Genomic DNA, 27,675 nt, shown 5'->3' with positions numbered 1-27,675 from the left:
CTATTGTTGTTGGGCATATAGAAAATGGTAATTCCTATTATTGTATTATCGTCACGCTCGCAATTTATAATACGGAATAATTTATACGCAGTTAAATACCTATATAATACCTATTTAAATATTATTAAAACCGGTTCGTAATTGTTGCTCACATAATGTATCAAAATTTTAAAGACTTTTAAGAAAATCTGAAATACTTTTTGCTATTGATTTTTTGATGAATTATATTATTAAATTAAAGAGAAATGAAGGAAGTAGGTACGTATTTGGTAGATTAATACAATCATTATTCATTTGCAGTTATAGTTTTAATTTTATTATGTGTCAGAACTTTCGTAAAAGAATTTCAAGAATTCTAACATTTGAAACGAGTATGTTATCCCAATATTATTGTTGTTGACAGTAAAAGCTAGTTGTCCAACAATACAATGCTTCGTAAACATTATTGCTAGGAAAAATATTTAACATGTATAAGGCATGACAAAAGCAAATGAGATAATGTGCCCAACTATTATAAATTTGTCTTACTATTAAACATAACTCATATTATGTTTTGCTTTTTATTTTACTTGATTTATAGTCATTAAATAATTTTTCGTTGATGTATTTTAGTTAGAATGTTTTTGATATACAAGGAACTAATTGAAATCATTAAATTTATAAAACAGTTAGTACCTATTTCTTAATTTATTGAATTAATTATAAATAAATAAACAAAAAATAATAATTTTAGACATTATTTATGTCATAGTTTTATTTTATTTAAAGTCATTTTTACAGTAATATTATACTTTTAGGATATTTAATATAATATTTAATAATTAATTGGATAAATAATACGTTATCACTTGTCATAAAGTCATAAACCATGAATATAAACATATGAATTATTTACATTAGTAGGCATTATTACCGCTTCGCTTGCCAATCCTTTTCAATAGTTTTTTTGGTGAGTCGAGAGTTTTACCTTGCTTTTCCATTGTCCTTAATATAAATTTGACTACATTTTTGTTTTTCAGATGCTAGACCTGTCCTGATGATATCCTTAATTTTTCACCTAACCAACAATTATCATGGATGAAATACTGCCACCCAAGTTTATATTAGCATGGTGACCATTAAAAGAAGTGAGTGCTAATAAATTATTATAAACTCTGTTATTTTGTCTGAAATGTTTGTTCATTTCATCATATGCAATAAATTTCTTTAGATTCTTGTGGATATGTATCTGGTTCAGAGAAATTTACTTTTCCATGGCACAGATCTCCCCTTTTCGTTTTAGATTCTGAGCGGAGCGATGAATGTATTGATTTTACAATGATGTGTTTTTTTTTATTTGTGTCTGTATACACGGTAAATAGTCAAATAATGCTTTGATTTTTAACTTCAGTATATTTTCCGGTGGAAAGTGATTCTAGTTGGTGCATTGGAAAATCCAAAACAAAAATTAAGGAAAAACGGGAAATTTTGCAAGAATTAGTTTTTGACAATATCGGTTTTGGATTTTGGTTGACTCTAAAAAAAAATACCATCGATACATGGAATGTTCACTAAACGTTAATATTAGAATTTACGATTTATAAAATATTTTGACTTATATTAAGGGCACTGTAGTTTTTTATAAACGTCTAAGTAACCGGTAGATCTTTGACAAAATTCGTAAAAATCATGAAAATTTGCAAATTATTTTGATTTATAATTCATAAAAATTTTTATTGTTTTTTTATAATAGTGTACATTATAAAATCTTCCTTATGCTTCTTTCAATCTATATCTTAAAATTGATAAAATATAATATTGGCTCTCATGTTAATTATTTGATGAAACTATTTTTCAAATCTTTTTTGCATAATAGTAAGATATATTTTATTATATACATTATACAATGCATTTTTTAATGGAATTCAAATATTGTATTACACTTATTTTAATCCACTAGAACATAGACAAATATTAATATCATATGCTTTCCACATTTGTAACGATAATAATAATAATTATTATTATTACTATACGCAATAATTATCATTAAATAATTTTTAATTTGCAGAAGAAATTTAATAATTTCTATCTATACAAAAAAAAACCATCCTATCTTGTCAAATACTTTCAATATCCACTTTGTATTCTTGTCCGATGATCTACTACTAAGATATTTTCCGAATAACACTCTGCAAAACACACTTACAAAGGTATGTCACAGTATTTTTATTTTTATTCAATTAATAACATGTATTATAATATTAAATAGATAACACATTATTTACATTGTCTAATGAATGTATTTCCATGAGTGCGGGCGAACCATTGCGCGTACTACCGAAATACCCATTTGATGATTTGCTGTGCATAACTTTAAATACGCTGCAGTGCCAAATTAAAAATCAGTTGAGTGTCACCAGTCGTTGCTAAGTATGTTACATTACATGGTAATAATATATTAATCGTTTTAGCACAGCAGGTATAACGGTTCGGAAGATGATACTAATTCCCGTTACAATTTATTGTTTGTGTACCATTATCAATTATAAACATACATCGAGACTTTCAGACGATATTAAATATTGATTGAACACGCTGGCTTGTCATCTTGACCGATTGCGCGGCTTCGGCATATGATTTTTGGCACTGAAAAGGTATTTATAGTATTATATAATATAGTAGGTATGTGTAAAGTAAAAATTACACACGTCTGAAGTTAACATATCGCATTTTTCCCAAAAAATGTTGTAAATCTTTTTAAGTATCTATAATTTGAAATCGTTAGGTAAGTAGCATTCTATTCATTTTGCCTATTATTATTACATACCCGAGCTTAGGGTCAGGTTAGTCAGAAAATGGTTATCTCAATAGCTTAAATTAATTATAACTATAATATAAGGAATGATTTAATATAGTTTGTATTTTATCGTCACGCATAGGATATACATTCTGTACCAATAATATTATTAGGTATCTAGGTACTGTAACTATTATTTATTATTTTGTGGTTGGTAACGTCTGAGTAAAAAAATATATATTCTACCTGGAGGACATGTTGGTTCTTATCGGAGATTTTTCATATTTTTTATTTCTTACGTTCTGTGTGCTGTTTAAAATAAAAACCAATTTTGAGAGTTAACGTAGAATATTGTTAATTTTTTTATGTAAAACTCATTTAAAATGATTAATTTTAGATGGCTTTCTAGCAAAATTAGATATTTTGAGGTAACATTTTGGTTCTGAGCCCACAAATTTCATAATATAAAAACAAAAAAATTGAAAATTGAAAATGTATACAAATAGTTCAAAAAGGAAAATTATTTTTAAGATATTTTAAATCATGCATAAAAAATGCCTATATGTATTTACATTTGGCAAAACATTTAAGTATCTACGGTTATTTTAGATTCTGAGCGGGATCGATTTTTGTTTTTGGTGTAAATCTAAAACAATTTACAGACAATATCCACAATAATTATTTATGAGAGTCTTAAGTTAGTATTTTAACAATATTTGACAAAATCACGAAAGTTTGCAAACTAATTTGAGTAAATATTTATAAAAATGTTTCATTTTACATCTATAATTTGAAAATTTAATATAAAATTCCTCAAAAGTTTGTTTACTTTTAACAAAAAAAAATACGTTTACTGAAAAGTCAAATTAAATTTTTATTCAAAAAGTTCAAAGTTTTACGACATTGGATTCAATTGATTTTTCATAAAATAACAAATCTTGTTTGATATAACAACATAGTAATGTAGGTATAATGTATGTCTTACAAAGAAACAAAACTATAATTATCTAAATAATTAGTTAATGTAAAAGTCAAACATGTACTTTCGATCAACAATATTAATATATATTAATATAAAATATTATGAAACAAACATTAGTACGTTAAGTTTAAATTTATTATTGAACAATAAAAAAAGTAATTAGTTACATTATGTAACTCGATTAAAAGTAACATAACTTTAACTCGTCATTCGTTAACATGTTAATGTCCAATGCAGCTTTGCATAAATGTATCAAAAGTCGATTTAAACAATAATTCACTTCATGTTTATAGTTTATTATTTACATTAACTGGTCATATTTTTTTTCACCCGAATTTATTTTTCACGTTATCATAATTTTTGCTTGGCTATTGTCGCTTATGATTAGCCGATTAACGAGGTGGAGTGTTTGGATGTTGAGTGATCAGTCGTTCACTTTAAATTGGGTCACTTAAAAATATGATGTAAAATTACAACCCTACAGTGGTGGATAAAATACTAGGTGGTCTGCTAATATGTCCGGTAATTTAAAAACATTTCAGATGTCCAGACGTCACATCAGGTTAGGTATGTTGTTTCCGAGTGTGTATGTTTGCTGTTATTTATTCATTAAAAAAGTATGTGAAGTTATGCTTATTTTTCATGTCTATATTTATCAGTTCGTCGTCACGTTATAACCTAACCACTGTTAAGAATGTTGTAATCGTCACTAATGTGACGTCGGTCGGCCATTATCTACGGGTGTCGTACAGTTTTTGGGAAGCGATAACAGAAAATATAACATGAACCAGTGATGGTGGTGTAGCTAAATTGCCTATCCAAGACGCCGTGTTACCGCTTTTATAATTATTAAAATACATTGATAACTATTATAATTGTCAAAAAATTATTATGATGAAAGTCCTGTGAATGAACACGATATCGAATATGTAACTCTGGTACGTATATATATGAAAATAATGTTGAATATGCAATAATTTTACTCCCTCCTATCTCTCAACATATTACATATTGTGACTTGTGAGTGATGGAATTGCAACTTCTTAACTCTTAAGTATCATTTAAAAAAACTTATATATTGTATAATTAACGAAATCGTATTTATATTAATCAATTACTAATGTTTATCAGATCTTAAGTGTTCATTTTAAAATTTGAAACGCTGTCTATATAACTCATCTGTTTTATTTAAGTATACTATTTGAATAATTATGGTGTAGGTTAGTATGAATGTTTCGAATAGTCGTTACAATAACTATAAATAATTATTTACACTAATAGTGTTTAGTTACATCCTTTTTTTCTTGTGTTTTAAGTCTTTACACGGCGGGTCTTCATCTGAAAGTTTGAGATCAACAGTCAACGCTATGATGGAATGTGTGAACAATCTCTTAGATATTAAATTCGACGATCTGGACCTGATGCGGGTTGCCGTCTACAATGCAGTCGATGTTGAAAATGCAGTGAAAAAGTATTCTTCGTACCTGAATAACACCATCAATTTACTTGTATGTGACGAGTATGCACAACTCGGAGCACCGAACGAAGTGATTGACAAAATATTTGACATGATATGCAAAGCGTGGGACGTTCCTAACTGCAAACTTGGGTACGTGTTGTGCAACACGTTACGGGATTCCGGTGGACTGGAATTGTTAATGAACAATTGCATGTCCAGTGACCAAAGTCTACAGTTTTCCAGCGCCAGACTGTTGGAGCAATGTCTGACGACAGAAAATCGTGAATATGTATTTGACAAAGGGGTCGAGAAGGTCGTGAACGTAGTGTGCGAGTACAAGACTCAAATCAGCTCGGTTGATAAATTGAATGTCAGCGCCGGTGAGATATATTTTTTTAATACTCGCTTAAATAATTTTTTTGCCAATTCGTTATTATTTTTTATTAAAAAAAATGTTCTTAAATGTTGCCGCACGAGATGGGGTTGAACATTTTCAAATCATAATATGGTTTTAACGTTCCAAACGAAAGATGACAATTTTTGTTCAAACGTTCAAGTTTATCGATTAAATACGAACATGTGTTATAATAAGATGTTTGGTAATAATAGATCTAACGTGAACAAATTTGTATACTATACTATTGTAATGTTAACAAACTTTCTCTCCTTTCCCAGCCTAACCCAATTATATTTTGTTTATTAAACAATTTTTTTTTAGGAATCCTTGAAAACTTATTCAAGCACACTGAAATCATGTGTAGCGATGTAATAAAACTCGGTGGTTTGGACGTGTTGCTGTACGAAGGTCGAAACCAAGACACCGAAACCTTGAAACATTGCGCCAGTGCTCTAGCGAACTTATCGCTGTATGGAGGACCAGAAAGCCAAGATAAAATGATAAAGCGTAAGGTGCCCACGTGGTTGTACACGTTGGTGTTTAACTCAGACGTCAACATAAAGTATTACGCTTTCTTGGCAATAGTGGTTTTGGTCACTAATAAGGAAGACGAGGTGGCCGCGATAAATTCCAGATCTCTAGATCTGATTAATCCGTTCGTCACCACGCACACGCCGACAGAATTCGACGAATCCAATATGGCTCCACATTCCCGTGGCCAAAGTCAAAAATGGCTGGAAAAACTAGTCCCGGTTTTGAGTTCCACCCGAGAAGAAGCGTGCAACTTGGCTGCTTTCCATTTTTGCATGGAAGCCGGGATCAAGAAGCAATTAGGTATGACCAGCGTATTCAAAGCGATCAACGTGATTGAACCACTGAAGAAAGTGACCCGTAGCGGAAACACCCTAGCGTCCAAATTAGCTGCCAAAACATTAAAGTTGATCGGCGAAGAGGTGCCCCACAGAAACAATCAAGAAAAAGTGCCCCTGTGGTCAGTAGATGACGTACATGAATGGGTCAAACGAATCGATTTTATCGAGTTCGCCGAATACTTTTCTGCAAATCTAGTTGATGGTGATATTTTGTTGCACATTAACGAGGACAACTTGAAATACGACATCGGAATGCAAAATGGATTACAGAGAAAAAGGTTGGTAGTGTGTTTGGGTGAAACCCGTTTCGTCCAAAAATTACCTTCTCCGCTTATCACTTGGCCAGTTTCAAAGAAAAATAACCAGTGGAAGATTAATATTTATGTAAGTCGTTGACAAGGCCAAAGAGACAAATCAGAAATCATCCAAGTGATAAGCAATAAAATTAAAAGAGATTTTTAGCACTTTGATGTATTATTGTGTATTAGGGTTATTGACTAAAGAAAGAGCAGACTTTTTAAGTTTATTTTCCGTTTGTGTTAATGTATTAAACATTTTTTAGTATTTAAAAATTAGTACATTTAAAAAATTTCAAATTTAGTTCAAAATATTTATAAAAACGCATTATTAAAAAATCTACGCATACAATAAAACTATAAAAGGTTTTAATTTTGTTCAAAATATATCGATTAATACAATAATACCTGCCACATATTATTATTTTTATTTTTTCTTAGCGTTTGATAAATGTTATTAAAATATTATAGATAATTTACAACATTATTTAACAGAATCATTGCCAACATAATTTTAAATTGATCTAAGCTGTCTAAGCTAAACGGGAATCATAGATATAATAACAAAATTTTGACGAAACGGCTGGTGTCGTATGTCATTTACAATTATGTCATATCACGTCCTACAGGACTGTAAATTGAAATTAAATATTAAAATTTTCCCTGATTTTAATATAAAATAAAATATTGATTTTATGATTTTTATATTGTTGTTTCTATACGGACCATACGGGCAGGATCATAGTTCGCAAGTCTAATAGATAAATACATGATATTAGGCATATAGCTTTTACTGTCTGATTATACCTACCTATGATTAATATAATAGACACGTATTGACTATTGTTTAATTCTTTTAATTAAACTGTTTTCTGGGGTAGGTAATTATGCATGATTTAAAAGACTTCGTAACACTATCTTTGGATGCCAATTTGTAAAAACCCATCAAGATAATAATAAGACGTATCAAAGTTATCAACCAATACGATGAACTAATATTGTACTGCAGTGAAGTATACTATATTACTATATGATATTAGTATTGTTTTAATTATTACACGATAACTACTACCAATATTCACCAAATTCACGAATTTCACTCAATGAATATAACAACGTTTACTTGTGAAAGTTTGCATGTGTCTTATATAATGAATTTTTAAATAATATGTCAAGATTCATCAATGATTTTGGAGTATTCCTACATTCACCAATGACTGTCAGCATTCATCAACTGCAGACATTCACAGGAACAGTAATATTATGAAACCACAGCGGCACTGAAGTAAAAAAAATGTTGGAAAATAAACTTAAAAATTATAATAAAATGATAAAAAAACGGGTAATTATTGGTTGTCGCTCTATTGTACAGTAGGTTACAAGTTGGTCACTGTAATGGATGACGTTAAAATTGAATTCGATGATATAATATCATTGTACTTGTAAAACGATTCTGAGCGGAGACGATTTGTCACCTAAGGATATTTTATATTATATTTAATATTAATTATATTATAAAGCTGGTAAGTTGAACTAATATTATTTGTAAAATATAAGTAATTATATACTTTTAAGATTCAAGTAGCCACGAATAATATTTTTAAATTATAATACAAAACTAAAATCGGCCTTCTCCGAATATCTAATTTCATCCAAACTTGAACTTAAGTGGATTGAAGACGGTGATTTAATAAGGGGTCGCGTATAGGCAATTCGATGTCTTATACTCGTTACGCAGTGTGGTTATGTGCGAAGTAAATGATCATTAGCGTGCGTAGATACATTCGGAATCCGTCGTGTGCAACTCTCGCACGTACACTCGCATGTCAATGAATCAAGAACAACGAATTATATTCTTCTATGCATCACATATAAAAACTACCAAAAGCGGTAGTAAATTAAACATACTTCCTGAAGTTTGATTGTAATTTCGAAAAAAGGGATGAATTTGTAAGCTCCTAGACTATGCTTTGTAGGAACCACTTTTTTGATATAAAACCCGAAATAAATACAAATGTAATGCAATTATTTCATGAGATATTTTTAAAAAAATATCCAAATTGTATGGTCCTTTAAAATTTAAAATTGACAATCGACTTCCTAGAAAGCCTAGTTATTTTTCCAAAGAATTCATACATATATTAAAAATTAATATCGGACATTCAGAAGTATGTGTCATTTACCACCGCTTATTCGTCTAAAATGTACGAAAAATACGTAACATGCGATCCCCTTAAAATAACTATAAAAAAAAACTGTGTTTATATATTTTTTAGATTTTTTGGTTATAATATGAGCTACTTTCGTGAAACCTTATTTTACAATTTTAATTCTTAGCTATAAAAATTGAACATTTTATACATTTTTATTTGCAAAATAATTTGTAAAATATGTTCAATGTGATCAATGTTGGCGAAATTTGAACTTAAAATGCTTATAAAAAAAATTCTTGCCTACGTATTTTTAAAATTTATCAAGTATCGAAAATTGTAAAATTTACGAATTGTGAAAATTTTAAATATTTACGGTTATTTGTTTTTGAATTGCAACAAAATAAGAAAATGTTATACAATGTTGTAAACGCTGATAAAAATTTAATTTCCATTTCTGGGAAACATTTTTTTTTTTGATAAATATAGAAAAACTGGGGAGAATCTTGAATTAAATTTTAAAATCTTAGATATAAAACAAACATTTTTTATGAATTTACAACTCGAAATAATTTGCAAATTTTCATGATTTTTACGAATTTTGTCATAATCCAACTTCAGACGCTTATAAAAATTGATTGATTTACGCTCAATTTTTTTTTAATTTCCACTAACAACGAAATTTTTTTTCCGCATTAATTAAAAAAACCTAATAATAATCGAAAATTGTATATGCCTATAAATAACTCAACACGAGTCAAAATGTTTTATGGTGTATAGAAAATGCTAATATATAAATATTTAGTGAAAATTGCATTTATCTATGTTAATTTTTTTTAGAATTACCACAGAAAGGTACACTAAAAACTAAATTTGCTTTTGTCAAAAACGGATTTTGCATAAAAATTTCCGTTTTTTCTTAATTTTTTTTTGTTAATAATATCAATAATCATGTTAAATATCAAATATTAAGCAAACATTAGATTTTTTTTTTGTTATTAAAAATGAATTGATTTTTTGTATATAGCTTGAAATCTGATGACATAAGGCAGACTTTATCAAATATTCACATTTGAACGCACATCGTGAATTTAATTATGACTGATGACTTATCTTTTTAATAACTAATTTTACATTTGACATTATATCTATACCTAAACAATATTATAATATGTTATGTTTTTTATTGTTTCTAGATTTATGAGAGAACTAGACAATTTAAAACAATCAGCCGACTACAGTAGTAAAGACTCGACCGGTTTGCACTCGTTCCTAAAGTCGATCGATCCTACATTCGACTACGGCGTGTACACGTATCCCATGTTGAATGCAGGAATAAATATGAACACGATCAGGTGGGACAGTTTCCAATTATTTAATATTATTCCATAACTATGCAAGCAATCTTCACGAAATTTTTTTTTATATACAACTAATAAGCATTAAATTATTATTATTCAGGAGTTTAACGACAGATCAACTCTTAAACGATTGCAAAATCACAAATACCATACATCATCTGTATATATTAAATGCAAAAGGTAAATGTTTCTATTAATAAAAAATACTATTACGTGTAAATCAGTCTAAATTACTTGGTGAATCATATTATATAGAAATGAAATTGAAGAAATCGTCGTCGGACAAAAAAATCACGGATGTGTTTATCAGTTACAGACGATCGAATGGATCTGAATTGGCTAGGTAAGGGGATCGTATATATTTTACATATCGATACATTGAAACTGCAAGAGTATACCAATATAACAATATAATAATATTATACTAATATAGGCAACGTTTACTCAAGCAGTATAAGAAATAATAATAATAAGTACTTATAATAATTATATAATTATATTAGTAATACTAGATGACCCCTCCACATGCCAACTCTTTATGATTCGAAATTTGTTCAATTATTTATTTAATATTCGGTGTAATCATTTTCAAAACTTAAAAATGTCCATCGATCAACTCGAAACTCAAAATACTTGTGCAACCACCACTTTAAAATGCGAATTTTGGAAAATGATTTCTTAGTGCACACTTTGATGGTGGTGCGAAGGTACCGTAAAAATGACAAGCCACAAGTTATCATTGTTTAGGCTGTACGTTGTACATCAATAAGTGAATCAGTGAGGACATGTTCGATTATATTATATTATAGCCTTCTCGCCCGGCGTTGCCCGTAAGAGTCGCTTGTGATTATACGAGCAGTATATTGTCAGGTTATAATATATTATTATGAAATTATTTTACAAACTCCGTGAGGTGCATACGTTAGTGTATATTTTATGTATAATATAGAAGATAGCTGTCCCCCGGGAATTTCGTTGCCCGTAAAAATGCCACCACTTATACGATTCAAACTTTGTGTTAAATTTGTTACTCAATACCCGGTGTAGTGGTGTTCAAAACTTAAAAAAAAAATTTAGGTTTAACTTGATTTTTAACACATTTGATCATAATATTGCACATTTATTTATTTTTAAGACTGGTTATATTTTTTTGTAAAGATTACGCTTAATACGTAAACTTGAATATAATAGAATAATATAATAATAAAATATTATCACTATAATATAACATAATATTTAATAATTTTATTTTTTTTTTAACATAAATAACGTTATTATGGCTTTAACATAAACACTAGCCACTAGGTGTATCGTGCCCCTGACTTTTTAAAATATATTAATGACTGATATTTTTGTAGAACTTACATTGTTTTAAATTATATCCAACCAGCAACCATCATAATATATTCAAATAAACCGACTGTCGTTAATTAATTACCGTCAAATGATTCCATCTTAATCTCCATTAAAGACTCTAAACACTGTGAATATGATGGTTTTGACCAAAATTTGGTATATAAATATTTTAATACAGGTCTAAAAATATATTCAATCATAATAAGTATTTTATTTGTTGTAACCAATAGAAACCCCATAATAAAAAAATATATATTATTTGTCTGTGTTCAACGAATAATTATTCTTATTTGCAATAATAAAAATTAAGGGTCACTTATCGAGATAAAATATAACCTATAGATCTTTAGGATAGCCTTGTGATGGTAAAAAAAAAATCAATCAGTGAAGTAGGTCCAGAGATTACCCCAAACAAACAAACAAACAAACAATTTTTTTGTTTTATAGTATTAGTATAGATAATAACAACAACTGGCATTATATATGTTTGCAGTTTGATCAAAGTTTACCTTGAAATTCGAGGGTATCAAGTGTTTATCGACGTGGTAAAATTAGAAAACGGACATTTCGGCAATAACCTAGTAAACCATTTAAAACAGGCAAAAAACTTCGTGCTTGTGTTGACCCAAAGTTCGTTGGACCGGTGTGTCGGCGACAACGAATGCAACGACTGGGTTCACAAGGTAATGGAACACCTCGTGGCGTAGCACAGCAGCTGCATATAAGATACTAAAACAACGCATCTATAGGTATAACTATATTGTACGTATACTAATTATTGTATTCGGTTTGTAGGAAATCGTGACAGCGATGCAAAACCAGCTGAACATAATTCCCATCGTAGTGGACGATTTCACTTGGCCAGAAATGCTTCCAGAGGACATACGCAACTTGCAGACGTACGACGTGGTACAGTGGTCGCACGACATTCAGGATATGTGCATTGATGCCATCGTGACGGCTATGCATGGTGACTCGAGTGCTGTTCATGAAGGGACCAGCGATGGTCTTTCGTCAGACATGTCTACCGAAGCGGTGGACCCATTCCTCGTTGTCGAGTAGCTCCACGGCCCCGAACATCATGGACCTACCATTTTCGGGTGACCGCCTACCGCCATACCTGCTACAGTGACTGTCTCTGGGAAATGAATAGAAATGTCAAGCGATTGGAAATATTAAACGAAATTTACATTGATAAAAACATAGTATCATTATCATTAATACAAATTTCACACATTGTAACGATTTTTATTCCATTTTATTCATGAAATAAAATTATCAAATATATTTGTGTTTTTAGACTTCGAGCGTACTCAGCGTAGGTATATTGGTTTTACAATGACGTGTGTTTATTAAAAATAATATTATTCATGGGTACTTGAAACTTCTAAAGCATATTATTTATTTATTTATTTAATAATAATAATTAACATGCAGTGCCCTTTGAATAAAATAGATAACACATTTGAATTCTAAGTAAAGAGTAGGAAATGTACATTAATTCAAATAATAATAACAACAATAATGCTTAAAAATAGAACAGAAAAAAGAGGGTAAGTGGATGTCGCTCTGCTGTAAAGTAGGTTACAAGTGGGTCACTATAATGGATGGTGTTAAATTTGAATCCAATGATTTAATATCATTGTATAAGAAAAACGATTCTGCATGAGCGAAAACGGTCAGTCAGCCTATGATATTTCTAAGTATATCTAATGATATTATTGTGAATAAAGTAATTTATATATTTACCTATATTTACGTGGAACCTTGTTTTAAATTTTCAATCCTTAGCTACAAAAGTAAATTAAATAATTTTTTTTTATACATTTTTAACTACAAAATAATTGTTAAATTTTAAATTTGATAAATTTTGTCAAAATTTGAACTTTAAATGCCCATAAAAAAAAATTGTGTCTATGTATTTTTAATATTTTTCAACCGCTATTGTAACAATATTTTTTTTTTTTTTTTTAATTGATCTTGAGCCCGGCAGCTGAGGCCATTAGCTATTTTAGTTTTTACTGTAGGTTATTAAGTCGGTAGGGGGAGGAACACGTGTGTGTTGGGTTTGGCAGAATTTTTGATTGGGCACCCGTAGGTATCTGCCATGCCCGGGTGGGGGATGGCGGCACTTGTTCTCCGGACACCGTGACTTTCACGGAGAAAAATGCCGCCCGGTGGTCGAGAATCGAACTCAGACCGGCTGTGCCGAATCCGTCGCGTTAGACCGCTCGGCCACCTCGTCCCCCAATTGTAACAATATATCAGGAGCCTTGCATTACATTTTCACGCCATTTTACCCAACAAACAAAATTTTATTGAAATTTACGGAAAAAAAAACTAAAAAAATTTAAAACTGACAATGCCCGTAAACAGCTCAAAAAGAGTCAAAAAATTTTCAAAATTTAATGGTGCATAGAAAGTAAAAATATAAACATTCAGTAACATTTTCATGTATCTACAGTTATTCGTTTTTTAATAACAATAAAATAACAAAACCGCTACATGAAAAATCGAGTGAATACCCAATCTTGTAAAAATATGAACTTCAAACGCTCATAAAAATTTAATTTGATTTGCTCGTAGACATTTTTTTTTTATAAAGGTGGACAAACTTATGAGGAATCTTGTATTACATTTTCAAATCTTAGATTTAAAAAGAAAAATTTTTATGAATTCTCAACTCAAAATAATTTGCTAATTTTCATGATTTTTCCTTATTTTGTCAATATTTAAAACTGTTACTAAGAATTTTTAATATTTTTCAAATGTCATTGTAACAATATAGTAGGAGCCTTGTATTAAATTTTCAAGCTTATTTACCCAACAAATAAAGTTTTATTGACATTCATAGAAAAAAAGACTAATAAAATTGGAAACAGAAAATGTTCCTAAACAGTTCAAAACAAATCAAAATATTTTAAACAATTTATCGTATATAGGAAATGCAAATATAAGCAACCAGTGGAAAATTCATGTATATACGTTTATTTGTTTTGAAGTTACACTAAAAACCAAAACCGATTTTGTGTAAAAAATCCCGTTTTTCCGTTTGCGGTGTTCTCTTAAAACCCAAATATTTACCTTTATTCACTAGACCTTAGAATTATATTAATCAGGGTAACTGATATGTGCTTACAAATCATATTAACTAACATTAATCATTTTCTTATTTAGTATTTTACTTATCGTATTTTATTATTGTATTAGGTAGTTAAGTCTTATTTACCAACTTATATAGGTATTGCCTAATCATTGATTTCAAATTTTAAAAATTATTCTACTACAACAATTTACAGTTGTAGATAATATACAAATTGATTTTTAAAATATTACTGTACGTCTAGCGGGTATAGGTATACCTACTAGCTTGCTGCTTGCCTGACGATACACATTTATCTTTGGTCTATATGGCGTCAAAAGAGCAGAAGGAAAGAACTTACGTAAATATTTATTCTTCCGGCGACACCATTGATAACTGTGTACTAGTATAGGTGGGACACTATAGATACTAAGTATGCTACGCCGCCATTTAGCGACTAATAATGTTATGTGACTATGAACTTTTACCCCTTTACTTTATCGTTGATAAATGAGTCGCAAAATGGTGGCATAGCATACCCATTATTATGCAGTGCCTTAGTAAAGGTACCGTTCAGTAGTCGAAACACGTACTCAACGAGCGTATATAATATCGTCTAGTGTCACAGCAGTGCATCTCCGTCGAGGGAATGTATTGGGTATTCTGGAAGTATTGAGATTAAAGTAATTACTCATTTGTGCAAATATGTATAGCTTAATGACCAGAATTTTATTAAACGAAATATGTGAGTACCTATACCTGGTAGGTACCTACATATTATATATTGGAGCCGTTGTTCATCTCAGAGACGATTGTCATTTGCTATAGATTATTTATTATAATTATCTTTAAAAACTATAAGCGTTTATTTTGGTTCTACTTCACTTAAATGCGGGAAATTGTACCTCGGTAACCACGACCTAGTTCACTGTTTTTAGTTTAATAACCGTGTGTAATCTGTAAATTGCACTCATACCTACCAACAATAAAAAAAAAAATACGTACTGATTTTTGACAAGTCACGTAATAATGGAGAATGAAGTGACACATTATACTCTCGTAGATTAGATTAAGTATAGATTACAGGCTATTTTACGTATTTTTGTTTCCAACGTTTTTAATTGTTAATTTGCTAGTTTGCAATTATGGCAGATACCAATTATCATACAACTGTAAATAGTGTAAACTACAGTCTTCCTTGGATTAAATGCAAAAATATATTTAAAACAGTAAAATTAAAAGAACTTTTTGAATCATATCAAAAATATTTGGTGCGTTGTAAATACTGTGTATCAAATACATTTTTAACCGCAGACACAAGGACATGTTTCAATTTGTTATAACATTTAAAGTAAGTATAGGTACCTACTTATTCTAACAATTAATACTTTGTATTTTTGTCCTACGATTCTTATTATAATAAAAGTTTAAGCAGATTAAATAAATGATCTGACCCGATGGTTGTGAACTTAATTTATAATATTGATTAATAAATATGATTAATACAAATTAAATTGATATTCTGGTTGACATTTTTACTAATTTTTTTTTTATTTTAATAGTATGTATTAATCTAGTATTAATATAGCTTTATCTAAAAACATGTTTGGGTTACCAGAACATTTTATTAATTGTTTTCTTTTTATTATTTTTATTAATTTTATTAATTTTATTTATTAATCATTAGCAACTAAAATATAAACTGTAATAATGATTAATAAAAATAATTCCTATGTCGTAGTGGATGGTACGTGAACAGGACTGCATGGAAATTACGATCTTGAGGATTTTGGTGATAGTCGTGCAAATTCATGCTAAATGCGTGCTAAATGATGGACTAATTCAATTTTGGAAAATTGAAAATTTTCACTCTGGCGTGGTGCTGGCGAAACGCGCAAATTGTTGGGGACGATATTACACGGAAGTAACGATCGTGCTGGTTTCGGCGATAGTCGTGCATATTCATGCTAAATGCGTGCTAAATAAAGGCCGTGTAAAAATATAAAAATTCCTTTTTTGTGGTTGCCAGCACCGCTCGTTGATTGTTGCGATTCCGGAGACACTGTTTCCGCGCAAATTGCAAAACTAGTCATGTATATTCATGGTAATTGCGTGCTAATTATTGATGAAATAAAATATTAAAATTTTTTTAATGGGTGGTGCCGGCGCAACGTACGTATAATATTATCTAAGAGTGATAACCCCGGCCTATATAGTACTATACAGTCTACAATTTAACGAGTCGGCCCGTTTGCCGATAGGCGTGTGGAAATCGTTGTAGTAGTGTGTGCAATGGTGGAATTTGTCCAAGGTTTATAGGTTGTACTATTATCAAGAATTAAGATATTAAGTTTTATTATTCGTGACTTTTATCTATAAACCTTTGTATTTGACAGAAAATGTAACGATGTGAAAACTATAAATTGTGTATTTTTGTCCACTATAGAGCAGTATTATTTTGTGGTGGACTTTATCTATTGCTACTGCCAGTGTGGTGTTGGTCGCCGATTTATTTTCCATTCAGTATAATTCGATTTAGTTATTAATAATAATTCGTGGTTGTCACTCGCCAGCTTTTGAATCTCTTTTGTAACAGTATTAACCTGATACCCATGTTTTTTTTCGTTTCATACAAGTATTATACAACTCCTATTTTCACTTGATGACATCGCTTATAAGTCACACTGCCGCATATCATCATCCATAATCTCTTATGTAATTAGCAATTTTGCTTGTACTTTTCAGTTTAAATATTTGACTAAAAAAAATCGGAAAAATTGATCTGCTATTTATATAGTAGGTGTTTTTTTTATAGCTTAGAAGCCACGCATCAATTTATTCGTCTTCAATAGTGGTGTGTAGTCTTGAACGATCCACGAGATGGTCAACTGTAATTATCGTCTGATATTCGCCAATCCAGATCCGATGCGACAGAACTCAAACTCGTTTGAAGCAGAAAACGCCCAACACAATTTATTTCTTCTGGTAAAACTGGTAATCAAAGTAAACGAATTAATAAGTAGACAACATGCAGACAAAACCTCTTCAATGGTACTTCAAAAACTATTTGAAATCATTTTCTATGCATGGGAAGAGCAGACCTACAAACTCAACAATGCCTTGTGGAACACTTTCAGACATTGTGGTGGAATGGATTCATTAATTAATAATTGTGCGTCCGAATATGAAATTGAACCGTTTTCGAATGCTAGATTTCTGGGAAAATGCTTAACAGACACTAGCGACTACGTATTGAAAAATGTAGTAGAAAAAGTGTTGTACACAGTATGTAAATACAAAACCCAAGTTAGCTCGGTCAATGGATTCAAGTTTAATTTCAGTAAGGTTTATTATAATTTAAACAATCATAAATACTCATATATTTTTTAACGGAGATTCAATGCTCAATGATAAACAAAATTATTGTAATATTTATTTTTCAGGAATCTTTGAAAATATATTCAAACACTGCGAAATCACTTTCATTGATCTAAACAAAATCTATGGTGTGGGCGTACTTCTCGACGAGTGGCGACGACAAAATGTCGTGACTCTTAAACAATACCTGAATATACTTTTCAACTTATGGAGGCCATATGAATGTCCAAAAAACCAAAATATTATGAAAAAGCATAACGTACACACACGGTTTTTCACGTTGATGTTTAAGACTAAAGACAATGTCAAGTATTACATTGCGATTTTGGTCACCGATAATGAAGTCAGGACAGCAATAATTAAATATAAAATACCGATGGTGATACCTAAGTCTAATTTAGTTAATGCCTGTGGCAAAATCCAAATGTGCTTAGAAAAACGCGCTCCTATTTTGAATTTTGATAGCGAGGAAGCGTCAAATGCATCCAAAGTCAGAATCAAAAAACAGCTTAGTAAGAAAAGTATGTTCAGAGCGATAAACGTTATTAAACCACTGAAGAAGGTGGCCATTTGCTCTAATGACACAGCATCCAGGTTAGCGGATCAATCGTGTCAGTTGATCGCTGTAGAAGTTCCGTACAGGCTCAACATAAGTGTTCACCAGTGGTCGGCGGAGGACGTCCGTAAATGGTTCAAGAAGAATGGGTTTAGCGATATTGCCAACAATTTATTGGAAAATCGAGTTGATGGTGATCTATTATTGCGATTGACCGAAGATGAATTGAAAAACGAAATCGGAATACACAATGGAATAATGAAAAATAGGTTTGTATAAGTATGTATTTTGATCAACGAGAGAGCTGCCCGATTAAGATACTTTACCCAAATGCAGTGTATAACACATGCGATACGTCTGTATGAGAAAGATTGAGGGAAAACGAAATGATAATGTTGCAGAGTGTGGGATTCGAGTCAACGACTGATTTTAGTCGGCCAATGCCCTGTTTTCTCTTCTTTTTTTTCAGTTACGGCCTTCATTCACAGTAATACATATAGATACTACACAGCTCATAGTTAATCATTATGAATAAAATTAAAAATTAAAAAGTTTTCATTTTACAAACATACTTTGTTATAAAGTAAAAGTAAGGTAGTTGTTGGTGGTGAATTGGAATTTTATTTTGTTATCTTAAGTTCCACTGCTATTAATTTTATTTTAAAATAATAACTTTTTTTGAGACTGAATACCTATTTTAGATTTATCTACTATCTTGAGTACTTCTTGGAGGACGCCAAATTCATAATTTAGAAGCCTAATATGTTTGTAGGAAACCAACAATAAAATTAAGAAAAGAAACATATTCTATAATACTCTGATTTCCTAAAAGTATGTAATTATTTTTATATTTTCTAGATTTATAAGAGAACTAAATAATTTAAAACAATCAGCCGATTACAGTAGTATCGACACAACCGATTTAAACTCGTTTCTAAAATCAATCCGTTCGGAGTATTCTGTGTACACGTATCCCATGTTGAACGCTGGGGTCAAACGGGATTCAATGAGGTATAATAAATTCTATACTTATACATTTTAGCTTACAACATAATATAGCAAGATAATCATACATTTTTGTTTTAGTAAATCATTTATAATATAAAATAACACTTATTAATAGTTAATAGTTATTATGTTTTTAATTATAACATTAATTTAGGCTTTTAACTGATGACCAACTCAAAAATGATTGTGGAATTTCAAACGGAGTTCACCGAAATTGTATATTAGCCTCCATCAAAGGTAAATACTTTATTTTAAAGAATTATATTATTATTACTAGCTGATCCCGTGCACTTCGTTGCCCGGCAACAAATAATTATTATTATTATAGCTTCAAAACCCATGGCAACCATTTATAAACAAAAATGTCCATAGGAAATCTCAAAAACTCTGTTTGAGCACCTCCCGGGGTTGACCCTCTACTTTTTTAAATTAGCCTATCTTCTGCCCAGAGTTTTGATCTATCTATATATTATACATAAAAATAGCTGATCCCGTGCATTTCGTTGCCCTTTAAAAATTCCAACTATATGAATATTAATTTTTATATATTACCATGGCAACCATTTATACACAAAAAATTCCATCGGAAATCACAAAATAATATACAAATGGTTGTCATGATAATATGGACTCACAGGCAGACAGACATACATTCATTTTTTTATAAATATATATTATATTTACGCATTAATTAATAAATAAAGTTTATTGATTAAATAAAAAAAAATTGTTATAGAAATGCCGGTGTACGTAGAAAACACGGACAAACCTTACGACGTGTTTATCAGTTACAAAAGATCTACTGATTCTCTGCTGGCTAGGTAAAGATTGTATTTGACAGCTCCTATGTAAAATTAAAATATATCTCTTAAAAAATCGTTAAAATAATAACACTGACCACGTGTATTACAGTTTGCTTAAAGTATATTTGAAAATTCGAGGTTACAATGTGTTCCTCGACGTGAAACGATCGGATGATGCCAAATCTCGACATCATGTATTACAGACCGTAAGGCAGACGAAGAATTTTATTATTGTGTTGACGCCTGGTTCATTAGACAAGAATTTTATGGATTCGTCAGCCGGTGATATCGAAACTTTAGATTTTATTTGTGAGGTAAAGGATCACCCTGAGACGTAGGATCATCATGTGATTATAATATGGTACAGGATATTAAGATACTTGTTTATTACTCTATAGGAAGTCACGACCGCGGAACAAGCCCAGTGCAATATAATACCAGTGTTGGACAACAGTTTCACTTGGCCTCCACCTGCACTGCTACCAGACGATTTGAAAAACTTGTGCAATTACAACTCAATAAATTGGGTGCACGAATATCAGGAAGCGTGCGTGAAGAAGTTGGTGACGTTTGTGAACCAATTTTAGCGCAATCTATATGTACTATAAATTATAATGTATATAATATTGTTATGGTAATCTACTAGTACCTATACATATACTTATGAGTTATTAATACCATTTTTTTTATTGCAATAATTTAATATTAGTACATGTTTAACGATAACATTAGTTAGAATTAAATGTATTGTTATATTATTATGCATTTACCTATATTTACCTATATTATTTTATACTAAATAAATTGTTTGTATAATGTTGTTACAATGTCATGTGAGATATAATGATAATATTCTATGCAATAATTAATAATTAAATAATTAAGAAATAATTATTTACACGAGTCGAGTATATAGTATAATATATTTATCTTAGGTCTATCGCGTCAAAAGAGCAGAAGGTAAAAACGTACCTACGTAAATATTTATTCTTCTGGCGACACAATTATTGAACTGTGTACTAGTATAGGTACCGTTCAGTAGGCGAAACACGTTCCCTATACGAGCATCAACAAGCGTATATAATATTGTCTAACTCTAAGTCGGAGCTTAAAATTATTTAAGTGGTACATATATCTACTATGTTCCTACGTACAAATTTACAAATCGTATTAAATAACTTTATTATCTATTTTTTTTATTTTATTAGGCAGGTACCTTCAAACGACCTACCTATACTTGTATAGGTATTGCCTAATCATTGATTTATTATCATCAATTATTGATTTAATCAATCATTTACAATATTATAGTAATAAATCACATTAGAATAAGGCCTCAATCATTCATCAACATCTATAAAGACAAAAGAGAAGCAAACCGAATGCAACAGCTGCGGAAATTGCATGCAATAACAATATAATAATATTAATATAATATACAATTTATGTACAGTAGATACCGTTTATAATGAGTAATGGCGTAAAGTGTGATTTTAATGAATTATGTAAACATTTTAACATCAGACGCTCATTATAAAATATTTTATATTTAATTTTTTTAATTTCAACTTTTACAACAACTTATGAGAAACTGTAAGAAACGTTGTATTACGATTTGAAGTTTTTTACTGTGCGAAAACATTTTTATACACTAATTAAAAAAAAAATTATAAAATTCGGAAATTTCTTATGCTTATAACTCAAAACGAGTCGCAACATTTCGAAAATTGTATAGAAATTGCTAATATAAATATTCAATACAAATTGCATGTATCTACGTTTATTTTATTAGGGTATAAAAAAGAGTTAAATCAAAATTTTCCGATTTTTTACGTAAAATTCTCAACTTTTTCTTAATAATATTTTTATTTTTCCTGAAAATTAATTTTTGACCTTATTACCCTCGATAAAAGTTTAATAGATACAGTCATTATAGATAAACGATTTTTTCAACCAAAAATATCTGTCATAACATCCGTATAGGTAGGTAATCATTATAGGACGTCATACTAATCGATAGAAATTATACATACAATATAGGAGTCAATCTTCAAATCTATTATGTATTTATGTCACTATACAACCGGTCACCGGTGTCATTTTAAACAGTTTCTACTGTATACTGTTTCTAAGTAGTTAAAACAAATAAATTAAAAAATAACCAAGTTGGTATATTATATTTTAATGAATTTATTTGTTAATAATTTACATAATATCAGATTTATTTATAAAAATAATAATCATAATAGGTATTACACATTTTTTAAATATATTAATAAATGCATAAATTTAAAAAATAAAAATGCTTAGTGTAATATAGTATTATTGAAACTATAACTTGTCCTCACGGTGCGCTAGTAGTACTGGGAACAGCTGTTTCAGATAATTAGTTCGCCGATCAAATTATGGGAGTTCGATGGGAATGTATAGAACATATAATGGTATAGTTGACGTGGTCTTCCCCTTATCCTAGTCTTCATGATTATTACAAATGTTTACGTGGCAGTAAATAGTGAATAAGTGATAACAAAGAAGAAGAGAAAAGTGTTTTTAATCCAACTTAAATAATAAAAAACATTGATTATAACAATAACATTATGGTTTGTTCGATTTCGTGAATCATGCATCTTTCGATTGTTTGGTAATCGGTGGTAAACAGTAGGCGATTATTATTAAAATTACTTAATATACGTATTTGTGGTAATTAATATTACTATTATTAGTTGTTATGGAAATTGCGATTTATTAAAATTATAGAATTCAAAAGTTCAAAACAAATATATTGACAAGGAATAACTACGTTATTGTAGTGTGAGACTGTGAGAAAACAATAAACATCAAAGTAAAATGGTTTACATATCTCAAAGTGAGTAAATTTTTTATAATTACCTTTTTGTCACTTATGTAATAATTATGAAATTAAAGGTACTTACTGAAATTTCAATAAATGTATTCCAAAATTAAATCAAACATAAAACTAATATTGTGTAATTTATGTTTATTTCTAATTAAGTTTATAATATTGTCTACACTCAATATAATATACAGTATTGGTACTAATTTAATCTATAGAAAATTGTTGTTATATTTCTAAAGGATAAAATAGTGGTGTGTGACCGATTTTGGATATCAGACCTTGGCATAATTTTTGAAAATCTGAAAATGTCTATTAAATATTTAAAAGGACCTTGAAACGTGGTTTGGGTGAAATTTCATTAAGTATTCACCTAGAGTCCATAGGCATAAATCCATTAAAATGTCTGGGGAGGCTAACCTTATTAACGTCAATGTGAGTGGGGAACTTTCCTCCCACACAACTAAGAAAGAAATGACTTGACAGACTTTTGGAGGGCTAAGCCCCCGTAACCTCCCCCAATCACCGTTATGAGTATAACCTACCTTAAATAAAGGTACCTACTATTTTAGTGTTTATTAGAACTATTGTTTGGCAACTAAGTCAGGTGCGGATCCAAAGAATTTTAACAGGTGCTCAATAAAAAAAAAAATTGGTTATACCTTTTTATTTTAGATTAATATGTAAATTATAATACAAATTTATCTTAATAGTGGGCATCCGTAGCCTACGCCCACCCCCTGAACAAGCCTGCATCCATAAACAATTCATATAAGTGTTTAATTTATTTGGGAGAATAAATCATTGAACTCAATGTTAATAGTACTTTTTTTTACATTTCAGGTGGAAGTTTACACCAAACTGTTCCCATGAAGAAAAAAATTGTTGACACATTTTGGGGTGTTATAAACTTTGTTTCATTTTTGTAAGTATTTCAATTGTTGATCATCCATGAAAAAAAAAAACTCCTTATGCCTTAATGTATCAATTTATAATAGTTTAAAAATATAAACACTTATAATCCGCCCGTGTTAAGAGCATAAATTACCACCGGGCCATACTCTTAACGCGCGACGGAGTATAGTATACTATACCTAGCAGGTATGGCTTGTTTATTTTAGTATTTATACAAAGCAAATACAATAATATCATTATTCACTTTTTCAGTGTTCAAAGTTTAGTAAGGCCTAACTTAACTAGATGGGGTAATCAATATACAGTTACTTACAGACGTCCTGGTTCTTCTTCAAGCGGGTAAGAATGGTTTATTAGTTTTATTTTTATTAGAATATTTCAAAATGAATTTCTATTTGTTTCTCAATTTATAAATGTCTTTGTTAATATACTAACATACATATGCATCATTTATATTTTTATAGGACTGTGAGACCTCAACGACGTTTTGGTGGATTTGGCCCTAGTACATCTGCCCCAGCTCCTCCATCAACATGTAGTAGCTGTATGGGATGAATGTTTGTTAACCTAATATATTATAATTATTAATTCACCTAATCACAATTACAATTAATTAATGAACGGATAAAAATAATCTAGTCTTATATCAGAGTAAAATGTATTATTGAACATTAAATAGTATTTTATTATTTTAACTATAATTATCACCAAAAAATAATTATATTAGTATGTTAACATTTTATTTAAGTATAATTTTATGATTATTTGAAATATATCAAATATATTGAATAATAATGGACCAATAATTTAAGTAGTTAAGAATAATAAAAAAAAAAAATTGTAAACCATAATAGTACATTAATCTGTATTTTATTACTTATTTATTTGACAAGTATTTGTTTAAATATACACATTATTAATATTAATCACGAGAAATAATATTATTATTATAAAAACTCAAAAGTTATAAGTATAGGCAAGGTGGTCAGCTGCAATATGATCTGGAATGGACTATATTCCAGAAATTATGAGCAGTTGACCGGTAAACAAGGTGCCCAGTGCCAACAAGAACGCAGAGAGGGAAGAAAGAAACAGCGCCTGTCCAATGTGCTGTCCTGTTAATTAATATATCTGCTGGTAAAGTATAAACTATAAAAGTAAAAACAAAAACTCTTTAGGGATTCCGGATGATGATTTATAATATAGTTTTTAAATTAAGCAATAATCTTACTTTAATAATTTTAAAAAAAGTCTGTTTGATGTATAGTTACCTCTTAATTGAGTAATTCACTGTAATTGTAGTTTTCATTTTGAATCAAATGATCAAATTTTAATAATTGCTACTTGCTAGCCTGTATTTCGAAGAATATATTATGGATTTATATTACTATAAGTGCTACGATAAAGGTTGAACTATTTTTTTCCAAAAACAGCCTAAATATAACTATATCTAGAATCCTAACTATTAGCAAATACCAACGTGTAGAATACTATGGTAGAATTTTGTAAATAGATTCATTGTGGAAATTTAGTCTAAATATTTTGAAAATTGTTGTGTGTGTATAAAATAATAATATACAAAATGTATTACACTTTCCACTCGGTATTTGGTAAAGGTCATACCACCTATTATGCCGTTATGCCTATAATTATATTATTGTATAACTGTCAAAACACACATACTGTCGAAAAGTGATTTCCAAGTACAGAAATTTGAATTATCATGATAAAAATAAAGCTTTTCGTAACTTAGGGTTTATTTAATGTACTTGTGGTGCATTCTCAGATCCTTAAAAATCATCTACTTCTTTCATGTTCATTCTAATCTAGTTAACTGCCCCCTCATCTGGATAAACAATACGTCGAAACAAAATCTTACACTAGAATCTGTCAAAAATAACTTTCTACGTTTTATCTCTTCTAAATTCAACTTAAATAGACCTCTTAATGGCAAAATTGTTACTCGACGTTGCCGTCAGCTATCTAGCTTAGTTTTGAAGTTCGCTCGAAAATTTTTCCACCATAAAATTCTGTAAAGTAAAATTTGTAAAAAAAAAGTTTTCAACAGGTATGTTGTCAACACCTATGTTCGAAAAATAGTAACATTTTTCAATTTTTCTTCTATTAACGTTTTGATCGCCATTTAAATAAATAGAATAGCACTGTTTGAGAGGTTAAAATAAGCTCCTTCCTTTTCAAAATCTAAGTTATTTAATCGTCGTTTTAAAAACTGTTTTCAATAATTCCTTTCCTATATAGAATAAACATTTTTCAAATTTTTTTTCGGCAAAATTGTTACTCGACGTCGCCGTAAGCTAGATAGCTTAGTTTTGACAAGCTCGGATTATGACATTTTGAGGCCTAGGGGCTATTAAGTTTTAAATGAGGGTCCCGTACGAAAAAAAAATAATTATGTAGGTATATTTTATTATTATGTATTAGGTACCTGTTATAGGTAATAAATATATATAGGCATTAGGTACATAGCAGTAAATAATGAATAATGTATCACTTTATTTATAAATTATGATTTACAAGCTTTTTTCATCGTTCAATAAATTAATTTAGTTTCATAAACTAAATGAATTGGTTACTAAAAAAAGTGTTGGGGGGATTCCCCCCCCCCCAATACTATGGATTGCATATACCTAAACAATAAGAATCTTCACAGCGTCCGAAATTATTGAATTTTGGACATGTGGACTGAAACATGGTTGACTTTACGCTAGCTGTAAGTTTCTAAAAAGTAAAAATATATTATAAAATTTGAATTCAATACCTATTAAACGTTTTCTGTTATAAAATTGAAAAAAATTTCCGATAACCATTATTAAATAATAAATATACCATGGATGTAAATTGTAGGTAATGTATACGGAAATCTACGATTAATTTTGATACAAAAATGTGAATATGAACGTTTTTATATATTATACACAAACAACGACGACTAACAATCAAAAAAATGGTGTACTCGCACAGTCACACATAAAGTCGAATGGCATTAGATTGTCATAAATATTTGTATATTTAAATATCGTTTAAGTAGGTTAGATCGGGCATAGGTCCTATAAAGGTATACTTATATTATATTAATTATAAATCGTAACTATTTTGAACGTATCTCGGTTTATTATTAAATATAACGTACAAAGCAAATTTTTAACGTTTATAGTTGCTTTCCTCTTAGGTATAAATTATAGTTCAATTTCTATATATACGAAATATTATGTAAATGCCTATAGTTGTGATTTTATATTCACAACTGTGTGAAAGAAATTGAAGAAAGGTGGATAAGTGGATGTCGATCTGCTGTACAGTAGGTTACAAGTGGGTCACTGTAATGGATGGTGTTAAATTTGAATTCAATGATATAATATCATTGTATAAGAAAAACGATTCTGAGCGAAAACGGTCAGTCAGCCTA

The 27,675-nt window shown here is 29.6% G+C and overlaps 3 protein-coding genes across 9 annotated transcripts; all 3 read left to right on the top strand.

Annotated features, from left to right (window-relative positions):
* The first annotated feature begins 2,393 nt into the window (after nucleotides 1-2,393).
* LOC132952471 (NAD(+) hydrolase sarm1-like) lies at nucleotides 2,394-12,939 on the top strand. Its single transcript, XM_061024780.1, has 8 exons — nucleotides 2,394-2,636; nucleotides 5,078-5,600; nucleotides 5,939-6,767; nucleotides 10,132-10,290; nucleotides 10,397-10,476; nucleotides 10,552-10,639; nucleotides 12,146-12,335; nucleotides 12,448-12,939. The coding sequence occupies exons 1-8, from the start codon at nucleotides 2,616-2,618 to the stop codon at nucleotides 12,712-12,714; spliced, it is 2,157 nt and encodes a 718-aa protein (XP_060880763.1). The 5' UTR covers nucleotides 2,394-2,615; the 3' UTR covers nucleotides 12,715-12,939.
* A 2,923-nt stretch (nucleotides 12,940-15,862) lies between these two features.
* LOC132952862 (NAD(+) hydrolase sarm1-like) lies at nucleotides 15,863-21,306 on the top strand. Of its 7 annotated transcripts, none has more exons than XM_061025331.1 (9): nucleotides 15,863-16,085; nucleotides 16,476-16,838; nucleotides 17,550-18,074; nucleotides 18,178-18,937; nucleotides 19,527-19,679; nucleotides 19,831-19,913; nucleotides 20,413-20,497; nucleotides 20,589-20,793; nucleotides 20,878-21,306. In XM_061025331.1, exons 3-9 carry the CDS (start codon nucleotides 17,615-17,617, stop codon nucleotides 21,064-21,066), a joined length of 1,935 nt encoding a protein of 644 aa, XP_060881314.1. In that variant the 5' UTR covers nucleotides 15,863-16,085; nucleotides 16,476-16,838; nucleotides 17,550-17,614; the 3' UTR covers nucleotides 21,067-21,306. The 7 variants fall into 7 exon arrangements, with proteins under 7 accessions (XP_060881314.1, XP_060881315.1, XP_060881318.1 ...); XM_061025335.1 differs by lacking the exons at nucleotides 15,863-16,085; nucleotides 16,476-16,838 and adding an exon at nucleotides 16,858-17,449 and having other exon boundaries at nucleotides 17,550-17,728; nucleotides 17,834-18,074; XM_061025332.1 differs by lacking the exon at nucleotides 16,476-16,838.
* Nucleotides 21,307-22,932: 1,626 nt separating this feature from the next.
* On the top strand, nucleotides 22,933-25,175 carry LOC132952102 (selenoprotein K-like). The gene is made up of 4 exons (XM_061024255.1): nucleotides 22,933-23,345; nucleotides 24,177-24,258; nucleotides 24,501-24,587; nucleotides 24,713-25,175. The coding sequence occupies exons 1-4, from the start codon at nucleotides 23,327-23,329 to the stop codon at nucleotides 24,801-24,803; spliced, it is 279 nt and encodes a 92-aa protein (XP_060880238.1). The 5' UTR covers nucleotides 22,933-23,326; the 3' UTR covers nucleotides 24,804-25,175.
* The last annotated feature ends 2,500 nt before the right edge of the window (nucleotides 25,176-27,675 follow it).

Source organism: Metopolophium dirhodum, chromosome 9, assembly GCF_019925205.1.
Source record: "Metopolophium dirhodum isolate CAU chromosome 9, ASM1992520v1, whole genome shotgun sequence".
Taxonomy (NCBI): Eukaryota; Metazoa; Arthropoda; class Insecta; order Hemiptera; family Aphididae; genus Metopolophium; species Metopolophium dirhodum.
This window is presented reverse-complemented; position numbering and strand designations above follow the sequence as displayed.

Bases quoted from the DNA above. Each gene is read 5' to 3' on its own strand.
- LOC132952862 (XM_061025332.1), top strand. From the start codon at position 17,615: ATGGTCAACTGTAATTATCGTCTGATATTCGCCAATCCAGATCCGATG. The intron at 18,938-19,526 runs GTTTGTATAAGT...TATATTTTCTAG, and splicing joins AATGGAATAATGAAAAATAG to ATTTATAAGAGAACTAAATA. The intron at 20,794-20,877 runs GTAAAGGATCAC...ATTACTCTATAG, and splicing joins CTTTAGATTTTATTTGTGAG to GAAGTCACGACCGCGGAACA.
- LOC132952471 (XM_061024780.1), top strand. From the start codon at position 2,616: ATGATTTTTGGCACTGAAAAG. The intron at 10,640-12,145 runs GTAAGGGGATCG...ATATGTTTGCAG, and splicing joins AATGGATCTGAATTGGCTAG to TTTGATCAAAGTTTACCTTG. The intron at 12,336-12,447 runs GTAATGGAACAC...TTCGGTTTGTAG, and splicing joins GCAACGACTGGGTTCACAAG to GAAATCGTGACAGCGATGCA.
- LOC132952102 (XM_061024255.1), top strand. The intron at 24,259-24,500 runs GTAAGTATTTCA...TCACTTTTTCAG, and splicing joins ATAAACTTTGTTTCATTTTT to TGTTCAAAGTTTAGTAAGGC. The intron at 24,588-24,712 runs GTAAGAATGGTT...ATATTTTTATAG, and splicing joins CCTGGTTCTTCTTCAAGCGG to GACTGTGAGACCTCAACGAC.